The 13371-nt window shown below is 40.0% G+C and overlaps 1 protein-coding gene across 1 annotated transcript in view; it reads right to left on the bottom strand.

The window, feature by feature from the left end:
• The window catches only part of SCN10A (sodium channel, voltage-gated, type X, alpha subunit), a 192634-nt gene that overhangs the window by 79990 nt on the left and 99273 nt on the right, over window positions 1–13371 (bottom strand). Inside the window, exons 15-16 of the mRNA XM_006869181.1 lie at window positions 4306–4668; window positions 2152–2598 (exon numbers count right to left, since the gene is read on the bottom strand). Of these exons, the coding sequence (XP_006869243.1) occupies window positions 2152–2598; window positions 4306–4668 (810 nt within the window). The remainder of the gene's footprint in view (window positions 1–2151; window positions 2599–4305; window positions 4669–13371) is intronic.

The raw sequence follows: 13371 nt of genomic DNA, 5'->3' as shown, positions 1-13371 counted from the left end.
TGATTATGTTAATACTTGGAAAACTCTACATGAAGTGCTTGGCTTATAGATGTTAGCCACAATCTTTATTGTTTGTCCAGAGGTCATGGTGATAGTGAACTTGGCCATCTGTAGCCTCCCAAGGACTCCAAAGTAACTGAAAATGCCTCCGAATAGTAGGCAGCCATTACTGAGTTCACAGCCTTTATTCTGGGGGTGGGGACAGTCTACCTTCAACTGTCACCCAAACCAAGGCCTGTACAGTATGGCAGCTGGTAAGAGCAGCTTCGGAAACACAGAGTTGACAACTCAGGAGACTGTGGAAGAGATACAGACTCAAAGCACAGGTATCAAGAGCCACTTTATGGCCTGGCCAACAGCCCTGCCTGTCTCCGGAGTCCCACAGGGATTCCTACCTTCCCACCTCATGCAGAAATGTACTCCGAGTTGCTAAGAAGACATTAATGATATATCAGTTTAAGGTGGTAAGTGGTTGTGCAAAATATTTAAAAATATGTAGTACCAAGTGGTTTATATGTGCTTTTGAATTTTTGATGCCCAAAGTGACACATTTTATTTCTCTATGACATAAATGTGGAATGAGGGATATCATTGCCGACATCAGATGAATCTTGACTGAAAGCAGAGAATAACAGAAATATGTTTCCCTGTGCTTTATTGACTACCCAAAGGCTTTTGACTGTGGGGACAATGTTAAGCTATGGAAAGCATTGTGGACAATGAGTATTCCAGAACTCTTAAACTGTGCTTATGGGGAACCCATGCATAGACCAAGAGGCAGTGATCCAAACAGAACAAGGGAACACGGAATGGTTTAAAATCAGGAAAGGTGTGTGCCAGGGTTGTATTCTTTCACCATCCTTATTCAATTTGTATGCTGAGTGAAGAATCCAAGAAACTGGATTATGTGACAAAGAATGTGGCATCAGGATTGGAGGAAAACTCAGTAAACAACCTGTGATATGCCAATAATACAACCTTACTTGCTGAAAGCGAAGAGGATTTAAAATACTTACTGATGAAGATCAAAGATCTCAGTCTTCAGTACGGGTTGCACTTCAGTGCAAAGAAAACAAAAATCCTCATGATGCAATAAATAGCATCATGATAAATGGAGAAAAGATAGAAGTTGTCAAAACTTCTATTTTACTTGGATCCACCGTCAGTACTCATGGAAGCAGCAGTTCAGAAATTAAACGACATTGTGAATTAGGCAAATCTGTTGTAGAAGACCTCTGTAAGGTGTTCAAGACGTCACTTTGAAGACTAAGCGGCGCTTGACCCAAGCCATGATATTTTCAATAGCCTCAAATGCATGTAAAAGTTGGGCAATGAATAAAAAAGTCTATAGAAGAATTGATGCATTTTGAGTTATGGTGTTAGAGAAGAATATTAACAGAACTAACAAATCTGTGAGGGAAAAAGTACAGCCAGAAGGCTCCTTAGAAGCCAGTATGACCAGACTTCTTCTCTCATACTTTGGCTATATTATCAAGAGGAACCAGTGCCTGAAGAAGGACATCATGCTTGGTAAAGTGGAGGATTAGCGAAAAAGAGGAGGGCCCCCAACAAGATAGACTGGAATGGTGGCAGCAACAATGGGCTCCAGTGTGATGACAATTATAAGTTTGGCACAGGACCCGGCAATGTTTTATTTTGTATGCATAAGATTGCTATGAGTTGGAAATGACTCCATGGCACCTAACAAAAACAACAACATTACATCACTTGTAGGGAAAGCCTGGATCAACGAGCAATGTAAAAATCACGACTTCTGAGGGTGTACATTAAATGAATCTTGCTCTACGACAAAACCCTATTCTTAGTGGAATCTCATTAGCATCTCATACATAAGGCCAGGGTTGGGCAGAGAGAATGGGGCGGCTGTGTGAAAGAGGGCTGAATCACTCTCTTGTGCCTTTCGTCTTGGGAATTCTTTCTTCCAGGGCCAGCTCAACTATCACCTTCTTCAGAAGGCTTGGCATTATTCATGTTTCCTTACCTCAAGGTCACCTAGGTCTGGCTTGCCAGGGATTCTTCAAGGCTGTACTAGCCCTGATGTTGGAAAACCACTTTCCCTCCTGTCCTGGGACACTCTAACCCTGAGGCCTTTCCCTGCTTCCTGTGGCTGACCCAGGGGAAAATTCTTACCTGACCTTTGGGGACTATTTCTTTTCTGGAGCTTCGAGCATCCTCTTCATTATCATCTTCCAAGTCATCTAGGTCAGATTCACCCTCGGCAATGGGCACAGAGACCCACACATTGGGATTAGCTATGAAGTCACTGTGTTCATCCCTGGGACCTTGAGGGGCCAGGACCCCTCCAGGGTTCCCCACTGCAGCATCAACAGCACTGTGGTTCTCAGCTCTGGATTTGGAGAGTGGGAGTTTCACCACCATTTTGGGATCAGTCTTGGGCCGGGGGAGAAGGCAGGGTCTATGGAGGAAGCTACAGACAGCCTGCTTGATGGAACAGCCAATTGCCTGGATCCGCGCCAGCGCCACCTGCAGGTTGTTTACCTCCCCGTCATCTTCTGGGGCTGTGAGGTTGTCAGCACTGAAAGAGTTCAGCAGCAGGGCGATGAAGAGGTTGAGCACCTGAAGAAAAGAAATGGGAGAGGAGAGCAATCCACCACAGGGCTGAACCCTACCGTAGCCCACCAGCTGAATAATATGACAGCCCCATCCTGGGCCTTTCCTGTCCACCCAGAGTGCTACCTGTTGGCGGGGGGGGGGGGGGGGGGGACACTCATTCTGAGATCAGCTCAGAAAGCCTTGGGAACATCCCATAGTGATCTGCCTCATGTGGAGGAAACATGAAAGTACATCTTCCATCACAGTGGAGGATCATCCTGGTGAGCTCCAGGACATTCAGGGCAACAGAGACTAGCAGGCTCAGGTCTGCCTAGAACCAGCGTCACCTGCCTAAGCCTTGGTTTTTATTTCTCACTTTGGAATCTTGAGCACATCTCCAGGCTGCCATCATCATGTTCTTTCTCTGTAAGCAAGGAGTGGGGGCTTGCTCTCTACCTTTCAGAGTAGTTGTAAAGATGAAATGACATGAGGGATGTACAAGTGTTTAGCCTAAGGGTTTGCAGAGATGGTGAGTTCAGCCTGGAAGAAACGCAGGGCATGGAAAGTGGGAGTAGGCGTTTTAAACAGCCTCTCTTTGGGAAAGTAGACAGAAGGCATCTCCAGTTCAGGGACCACTTTGGGAAGGACTTCAAATTCATTGTTTCATCCCAAAGGGATGGCCTATAACACTCTTATGAGGGAAAGAACTGCCCTTTGGGGGCTACATCCTATCTGGAGCTCTGAGCATCCTCCTCACCATCATTCTGCAAGTTCCCAAGGCCAGATTCACCTATGTCATTGGACACAGAGACCCATATGTTAGGATTGGTCATGAAGCCACTGTGTTCATCCATGGGTTCCCTGGGAATTGGGTCCCCTTCAGGGCTCTGGATTACAGTTGGAAGTTGGTTGACTTCCAGGGCAATAAGCAAGGGGCCCCTGGAAAATCACATCTTATCACAGAGTCAGCCATTGCTGGGAGGGCAGGGATACCCTGGAGGAGAGTGAGTGGAGACAATTCATGGGTGAGGAACCAGGCTGGGACAGAGAAGGTGGCTAATTGGCAGGAAGGTCTCCAGAAGGATTCTCGAAATCTAGTGAGGAGGAGGGAGTTTTTTAAAAAACCTATTTTGTGGGTTTTGAAGTTGTTCATGACCTGGGTTCTCTCTTTTGTCTTGTCCAATTAAACTGTCCTGGTTCCTAACTTGGACCTGTGCAACTTGGAGAAATCAGCCAACTATTGCTCCATTGAAGAAAAATATATTTTTAACCCCCTACAGCACAGAGGGAAATTTTTCCGTCAACAACTAATGGCCACCGTTTATTGAGTGCCTGCTGTGGTCCAAACACTGCACTGGGCAATTTGCACGTCATCTCCTGTCATTTAATGCTCCCAGTAAACCCACGAATAAACACAATTTTCTTGATCCTGAGGAAACCAGAGCTCAGGGTGATCCAAACTCTTGCCTGGGTCACCCAGCTAGTAGGTGGTAAAGCTGGGATTCTAAATGGGTCTTCCTTCTCTGTCACATGTACTCATTTCAGCAAGCCAGGATGTCCCCCAAGGGATACCTCCTGTAATGTATCCCATGTAACTTTGAAACGTTGGAAGACTAAAGATGAGGGAGGAACCATTTAGGTAGGAGAATGTGCCATGTCACTGCTTTTTAGGATACCCCAATAGCTGCTTCTTTGCCCACAAGAGTGGCCCCAGTGGATCTCATCACTCACCACTAGGTTCCCCAGCACCATCACCATCAAGAAAAGGATGATGCACACGGATGGTTTCTGACTGACTTCCATGCAGGCCCACATGTTCTCGATCCACTCCCCACAGAGGATCCGGAAGACAATGAGGAAGGAGTGGAAGAAGTCTTGCATGTGCCAACGAGGCTTTTCTTCACCCAGTACAGTAATTTTTTGGTAGTTATTGGCGTAGTCTTCCCCGAGAAGCTGCTTGCCAACCAGAGCGAAGACAAAGACGATGATACAGAGGATCATGGTGAGGTTCCCCAGAGCCCCCACTGAATTTCCGATGATCTTAATGAGTGTGTTTAAGGTTGGCCAGGACTTGGCCAACTTGAAAACCCGCAGCTGCAGAGAGACAAAGACAGACAAAGATCCTGGTAGATAGTCTCATCACGTTTCACCTTGCCCAGAAACCAAAGGTTTGGAAAGAGTACAGGCAGCTCATGCCATAAGGCAGGGTTCTTCCTATAGGCTGTGTTCAGAGACTAAAAAGGTATGATTAGCTTTCTGTGATCCACTAACTATGGCAAAGTCAGAGGTCCTATACTGAGGTGGTACTCTTACATCTTTACTGTGTTCTACAGTCACGGTTCTGACCTCTCCTGGAGGTCACATAGGAAAAGAATTTTCTATGGGGATGGGGTGGGGTGTCATACCGTTAACAAATAAGTAAAAGCAGTTACATTTTTGACCTGTAGAGCCTAAGTTACTGCATTTGGCAACTATTGGCTAAGCAGTAGGCAATGGTGGTGGTGGTTATGTGCCGTGGAGTCGAAACCGACTCATAGTGACCCTGTACAGGGTTTCCAATGCTGTAAATCTTTATGGGAGCAGAAAGCCTCATCTTTCTCCTGTGGAACAGCTGGTAGTTTTGAACTGCTGAAAGGAGTAGGCAATATCAGCTCTGAAATTGCTTGTTTATGGTATTCACGGGCACACATTCATATGCTCTTTTAATCAATCAACCAATCTACTCAGCTTACTGAATACTAGCCACACACGTGGGTGGCATTATACTAACCTGTGAGAAATATGGGGAGAGGTAAGTGGGTTCCTCTCTCGTGGAACTAATAGTTTTGTTAAGCAGACAAGACTTCAAATATTTCCGTTGTAAACTTTGAAGTGTCATATCCCAATGGAAAGAAGAAGTGTTGTGCTGTGGTGTATGTTTTTGTTGTTGCTAGCTGCTGTCAAGTCACCCATACACAGTGGGACTATAGTACTGTGGTCTATAGGATTTTCACTGGCTCATTTTAGGAGGAAGGTCTCCAGGCTCTTTCCCCTAGTTTATTTTAGTTTGGTAGCTTTGCTGAAATTTGTTAAGCATCATAGAAACATGAAACCTTCCACCGACACACAGGTAGTGGCTGCACTGAAGTTCACTGGCCAGGAATCAAACTCAGTTCTCTTGCATCTAAGGTGCCTATTTTGTCACTAGACTACTACTGTTCCTGCTGCATAGACACTTTAAAAACATGTCTAGGTGATTCTCTATTGAGTTAGAAAGAAATATCTGGCTTCAACAATCAGTTAGTTAACAAGTGTTTTTGAGGATCTACTCGGTGAGCTCTGGTAGCGTAGTGGCTACGAATCGGGCTGCGAACCTTAAGGTCAGCGGTTCGAAACTACCAGCCGCTCCGCGGGAGAAAGATGAGGCTTTCTACTCCCGTAAAGATTTACACCCTCGGAAACCCTGTACAGGGTCGCTATGGGTCGGAACCGACTCGACGGCACTTAACAACAACAACAACAACTCGGTGCTCACCTCGGTCTAGATGCTAGAGTGCATGCTGGACAAAGCTGTGCAAGAGCAACCTTTGCACCTACATGGGACTGAGTAAGTTTCAAGGTAGGAGATTTAACCCTCTTATACAGCAAGTACCATATGTAATTCTCTATGTGATGGAGGACCCATGTTCTCCTTAGAACCACTGTAGAAGTTACTCTCCTAATACTGTGAGCAGAGTGTAAAACACCAACTCTGTGGATTGAACAAAAGCAGTTGATAAATAAAAACTGAGTATTACCATTGAGACTGAACCCTCTTATAGATGGTATTGGGCAAACACAAAGTTTCCTTAGCAACATAATTGATAAAAACTCTTCATTCTCACGATAAATTCTAGGCAATGCGAAAATAAAGACTGGACGTAGGGCTCTGACATTGTAAAACAGCCGTCCACATCATCATAGTCATGTGAGTGGGAGTTGGGCTGCAGATTTCCAGGTCAGCAGTTCATATTTACCATCTACTCTTTGGGGAAAGGATGAAGTTTTCTGCTTCCATAAAGACTGACAGTCTCAGAAACCCTATACAGGGTTGTTATGAACCAAACAAACGCCAGAGCACACAACCATCATCACCACCACTCACACAAGGTTTCATCTGTGACACTGTAGATAAACACTGGAATGCTAACTCCAAGGTTGTGCTCCTTGGATGCTCTATACACGGTCGCTGTAAGTTGGAATTGACTTGATGGCACTTAACGACAACAAGGTATTTATAAAGTAACCCTGGTGGCATTGTAAGATAAGCACTGGACTGCTAACCACAGGAATGGAGATTCAAAACCACTAGCAGCTGTGAGGGAGAAAAATGTGCTTTCTCCTCCTGTAAAGGATTAAGAATTTAATTCAGAGCAATTCTGAGTTTACAAGGTGTGGCATTGTGGGTTAATCCACCAGACTGCAAATCCATTTGAACTGCAAGGTCCCTGGTTCAAGATCACCAGCTGCTCCTCGGAAACCCTATACAGGGTTGTTAAAGGTCAGGACCGACTCAACGGCACTTAACAACAGCAACAACAGTAATACAAGGTATTATGCATCCCAAATGCAAATGCTCTCGGGAAGAAACTGCTTTCATCCAAGATTTCAGAATTCCCACAAAAATTGTCTTAGAATTGTAGTAAAAGCAAACACAGAAAGAATGAGGCACCTTGAGTGAGATGCAGGAGAAAGTATAGATGTGAAATCGGACATCCAAGCTCTTCAGATAATAAAATTCTTTGTCACAGACTACAGTGTAATTAGGTATAATATGTTTTATAAAAGTAAAAAATAACCTAGAAGATACGTGCTGAGAATAAGAAACTATAAATAACAACCAAATCACTTTGGAAAATAAGTAGAACTTTTAGAAATGAAAAATGTAAAACTTAACATCAAAAACTCTATGGGAAAAAAAAAAAACCTCTATGGGAAAGTCATGTTAGATTAGGCACAATTTAAAGAATTATGAAGAAATGGCAGAAGAAAGTATCCAGAACACAGCACAGAGAGACATAAGATAGAAAATATAAAGAGATGGAAGATGCATGGGACATAGATTGAGAAAGGTTAACATAAATCCAGACAAAGTCCAGAAAGAGAAATGATAGAACAGAGTGGAGGCAATTTGTCCAGAAAACGTCCTGGAACTTTTCAGAAGTGAAAAAAAAAAAAAAATATATATATATATATATATATACATATATTTTAATTTTAAAGTAAAAATAACAGATATAAAAAGTTGATGAACCCTAAACATCATAAATAAAAAATCTATACCTAATAAAATTGTAGAACACTAGTGACAAAGATAGCTGCCAACATCCATCAAAAATTGGAATGTGGAATGTATGTAGTATCAATCTAGAAAATTGGAAGCATCAAAACCAAAATGGAATGCATAAAGATTGATCTCCTAGGCAGGCATTAGTGAGCTGAAAAGGGCAAGTATTTGGCCATTTTGATTTGGCCAATCATATGATTTACTATCTGATTTTTTTCCCCCACTACTGAAGAGGCATGGCATCACATAAATGGTCACAAAGAACATTTCAAGATCTATCTTGAAGTACAATGCTGTCTGTGATAGGATAATATCCATACACCTATAAAGAAGACCAGTTAATATAACTATTATTCAAATGTACCCACTAACCACTAAAGCCAGTGATGATGAATTTGAAGAACTCAACCAACTTCTTTGCTAAAATTAATCAAACATGCAATAAAAATGTATTGATAATTACTGCTGATGGGAATGCAAAAGTTGGAAGGCTCAGAAGTTAGAAAATATGGTCCACGTGCGTGATAGAAATGATGATGGAGACTTCATGACAAAATTATGCAATAATGATGACATCTGGACTTTGTCAGATGGCATACACAGGGATCAAATTGACTACATCTGTGGAAAGAGATGATGAAGAAACTCAATATCACCAGCCAAAGCAAGATCAGAGGTTGACTTTTAAGTAGCCCATCCATTACTCTTATGCAAGTTCAGGCTGAAGCTGAAGAAAATGAAAACAAGTCCATGACAGTCAAAATATGACCTTGAGTATATCCTACCTGAATTTAGAGACCATGCCAAGAACAGATTTGATGCATTAGGCACTAATGACCAATGACAAGAAGAACTGTGTGATGACATCAAGAACATTATATATGACACAAGAACACCCACACTTGCAAATAATACCTACTTGACCTGGCTTCAAAGACTGAATGATCAGAGCTCAACTAGAAGAAAAGGAAAAAAAAGAGTAATCTGATACAATTTCATGAACTTGACCTACACCTATGGATGCAGTAACTGAAAAGTCACATCCAAATAAAATTAGCTGCAGATAATTTAAAAATGGCAGAACAGTACATTGACAGGGAACTGTCAGAGGTTGAAGTTGGATTCAGACGAGGATGTGGAATGAGGGATATCACTGCTGATGTCAAATGGATCTTGATTAAAAGCAGAGAATACCAGAAAACTTTTTACCTGTGCTTTATTGACTATGCAAAGTCTTTCATCTGTGCGAATCATGACAAGCTATGGATATGATTGTGAAGAATGGATATTCCAAAACACTTAATTGCACTCATTAGGAACCTGTATACAGATCAAGAGGCAGCTGTTTGAACAAAATAAGGAGATAATGACTAGTTTAAAATCAGGAAAGTGTTGTATTCTTTCATCATACTTATTCAATCTGTATGCTAATAATCCAAGAAACTGGACCATATGAAGAAGAACATGGCATCATATCTGTAGGAAGACTCATTAACAACCTGTGATATGCAATGATAAAATTATGCTTGCTGAAAATGAAAAGGACTTAAAATACTGATGAAGATCAAAGACCACAGCCTTCAGTATGGGTTGCACCTCAATGTAAAGAAAACAAAAATCCTCAACACTTAACCAATAATAAATAACCCTGTGATAAATGGAGAAAAGACTGAAGTTGTCAAATACTTCATTTTGCTTGGATCCACCATCAACAATTATGGAAGCAGCTATCAAGCAATCAAATGACATATTGCATTCTCCATGAGAAGAAACAGACCAAATCATAATTATAGTGAAAAATATCTTTATACCGCATCCTCTCAGTAATTTATAGAATAAACCAAACCTAATGAGTTGCTGTCGAATCATGTAAGCAGACAAAATTAATCGAGAATACAGAATATTTGTACCACACAATGAGCTTTCTTTTCCCAATGCATATATGCAGAGCATTGTACCCTACCACTGCAGAAAACACATCCATTTCAAGTACATAAGGAACATTTAAAAATATACTGAGCCAAAAAGAAATTATCAGTAAATTTCAAAACATTAAAATCATACAGCATATGTTCTGACTATAACATAATTAAGCTAGATCTCGATAGCATAAAGGAAACTCGAAATACCACATATGTTTACAAGTTAAGAAACACTCTTTTAATTAACCTTTGAGTCAAAGAATAAATTAAAGCTGAAATTAAGAACTATTCAGAACCAAATAATAAGAGAAACTCTGTATATTAAAGAAGTTATTGGAAGAAAATTTAAGTCTTAAATGAATATATTGGAAAGGAAAATTGGTTGAAAATTTTATCCTTAAAGTTAGAACTAAAGAATAAAACACACAGAATGGAGGACATAATTAAGAAACAATGAAGGATTCATAGAGAAAACATCAATGGAATAGACAGGACCAAAAAACCAAAAGTTGATTCTTTGAATAGGCAAATTAAATTGATACAACTCTTCAACTAAAGGGAATAAAGATAGAAAAAGCACAAATTAAGAAAGAAAAAGATACAGACTGATGTAGATCTCTAAGCAATAAAAGTCTATACAACTTTATTCTAGCCAATCTGAACATTTAGATACAAAGGAAACATTTTAAAAATATATAACTTACCAAAACCAACTAGACAAATTGAAAACATGACTAGTTTCATCATTGTTACAAAACTCGTATCAGTAGACAAAAGCCTTGATCCCCAGATGGCTTCGCCAGTGAATTCTGCCAAACAACGATCTTTACTCAAAGACTGGGTATAGAAAATGAGGAATATTCCTTAACTTTTTTTTTTTTTTTTTTTAATGGATAATGATAAAACTTGGATTTCTTGATAAAAAAAAGCTGGCGAAGACAGGCAACTAAGGAAAATGAAAACAAACAAGCCAGTTACTATTGGTCAACTCCAGTTCCTGGTGACCTCATGTGTGTCAGAGTAAAATGATACTCCATAGCGTTGTCAATGACTGATTTTTTTGGAAAAAGGTCATCAGGCCTTTCTTTTGAGGAGTCTCTGGGTGGACTTGAACCTTCAACCTTATGGTTAGCAGTTGATTGTGTTAGCTATTTGTACCACTCAAATATTATTCATCAATCTGAATGCTAGACTCTTAAAAATTATTAGCAAACAAAATCTTCCAATGGATAAAAAAAAAAAAAAAATGCATTGTGAGCAAGTTGAGTTTGTCTCAAGAATATAAGCAAAGTTAATTACGGTTTGAAAAGCAATGAACATAATTCACCACTTTAAAAGATTAAAGGAGAAAATCATATGATTATCTTAATAGATGCAGAACAATTGTTTGATAAAATTAAACATCCATTTATGATAAACATTCTGAACAAAAGAGAACTTTCTAAACTGTTAAAGGGAATCGTAAAAAATCTTGCCACAAATATCAGACTTGGTTCTTTGTGGGATCAAGAAAAAGACAAGGATGTTTGCAATTAACATTTCTTTTCAACATTGTACTGGATGTCCTAACCAACACAATAATATAATAAAAAATATGGTAAGTATTAGAAAAGAAGAAACAAAACTCATTATTTGCACATGATATGATTGTGTCCAAAGATATTTCAAAGTGACATAGATACATCATGAGAATTAATAAGAGATTTCTGGATAAAATATTAAACATCACAGTACTATTTTAAAAACACACACACACACAGAAAAAACCAGCAAGGGACATTTCAAAGGAGATGTCATTTATAAAAGAATATAAAACTGGAGGAGTACCTAGAAATAAATCTAACAAAAGATATGCTAGATCTTTATAAACTCCTTTGAAGGAGTTTTGAAAGAAATTTGTAAGTTTATCTTTATAAACTCTTTTGAAAGATATTTGATGAAAGATCTCAATAAATGAAAAGTTTGCCATATACATAGATTAGTATAAGGATAGACCAATGGATTAATAGAACTAGGCCTTAAATAATGAGACGAGTGATGCAATTTTTGGAGAGAGGAAAAAGCAAGAATGAAGACACAGAATTTCTTTCTTTTTTCCCTCTGTTTCCTTTGTTCTTTGCTTCCTTCAATTAGTCAATCACCAGATGTTTATTGAGTTCCTACTATTTACTATAGGTGTGGTGCTATAGGATGAACACTGAACCACAAGGTCGGTTTGAACTGCAAGGTTGGTGGTTCAATCCACCAGCCACTACTTGGAAACCTCTACAGGGTCACTATGAGTCAGAACTGACTCGACCTCACTAAACAGTAGCAACAACTACGTGCTAGGTATTGTGCTAGGGCCTTGGAATAGAATGATAAAAAGAAAATTGGTTCTTGCCTCACGGAATAGCAGAGTAATTTTATACAATAAAAAAACAGGTTAATTTGATGAAGGAATCCATTGGGGAAGGAATCTCTGAGGAAGTGATGTGGGACTTGAGCCCGGAAAGATGCGAATGAATGAAATAAGTGAAGAGCTAGGGGAAATTTATTCCAGGCAGAGGGATAAAATGTGAGAAGATTTATACCCAGGGAAAGTTCTGTTATGTGTGGTAAAGAGAGACAAGGCTTTTCTGGCTGGAGCAAAGTCATGAAGAGGAAGATTATCTGTAGGAGTTTTCACAAAGATTCTGCAGGACTTGGTAGACTGTAATAAGGGTCTTGATTGTATTCTTAGAGCATTAGTAATTATTGAAATAACACTGAAGACTTAGAGGGTGGTGCTGCTGGGTAGAGAAGTGATTGTAGAGTTCTGCGTAGAGGTAGGGAGATCAAATGGAAGGCTGTGGCAGAAATCCAATGAGAGACAGTTATGGTTTACACCATAGTTGGGGCAGTGAAGATAGAAAGACATAGACAGACTTTAGATGTATTTTGGAGCTATAATCAGTAAGACCTGGAGTTGGATTTGAAGTGAGAGATGAGGAAAATAGAAAAATCATGGTTCAACCTTTGCTTTGTTTTTGGCTTGTCAGAAAGAATGAATGGAGGTATCAGTAAACAAACGGGGCAGGTCTGGAGAAGTGGTATTAAAGAATTCCTTTGTAGGTTTGCTAAATTTGTAGTGACTACATGAAGAGGCCATGTGAGGAGTTCCATATCAAGTTCTGGAGTTCAGATTTTAGATCTGTCAATAGATGCTTGGTGTTTAGTACGCTCCTGTAAAACCATTGAAGATGAAGAAAAAAGTAAAGCCCTGGGAACTCTAAATATTAGAAATTAAGAACAGAAGGAGGGGTTAAGGCAACCAAAACGAACTTCCTGTGAGGGTGTTTCAAGGACCATAGGTTATTATTGCCCTCAGGCTTGAGAAATTAAGATTAGAAAAGAAAGGCAAACTGGTTTTGACAACATAAAAATCACAAGTGACATTATCTGATGGGAGACAGAAGTCATGTGAGACAAGGTTGAGGAGAAAGTGAGAGGTGAGGGTCCAGATGTTACCCATTGGAGGGAATGTGCTTAGGCTGTAGCTGGAAAATGCGATGAGATGAGAAGTTTTGGTCTGTTTGTTTTTGTTTGTTA

This window comes from Chrysochloris asiatica, unplaced genomic scaffold (genome assembly GCF_000296735.1).
Source record: "Chrysochloris asiatica unplaced genomic scaffold, ChrAsi1.0 scaffold00127, whole genome shotgun sequence".
Lineage (NCBI taxonomy): Eukaryota > Metazoa > Chordata > Mammalia > Afrosoricida > Chrysochloridae > Chrysochloris > Chrysochloris asiatica.
This window is presented reverse-complemented; position numbering and strand designations above follow the sequence as displayed.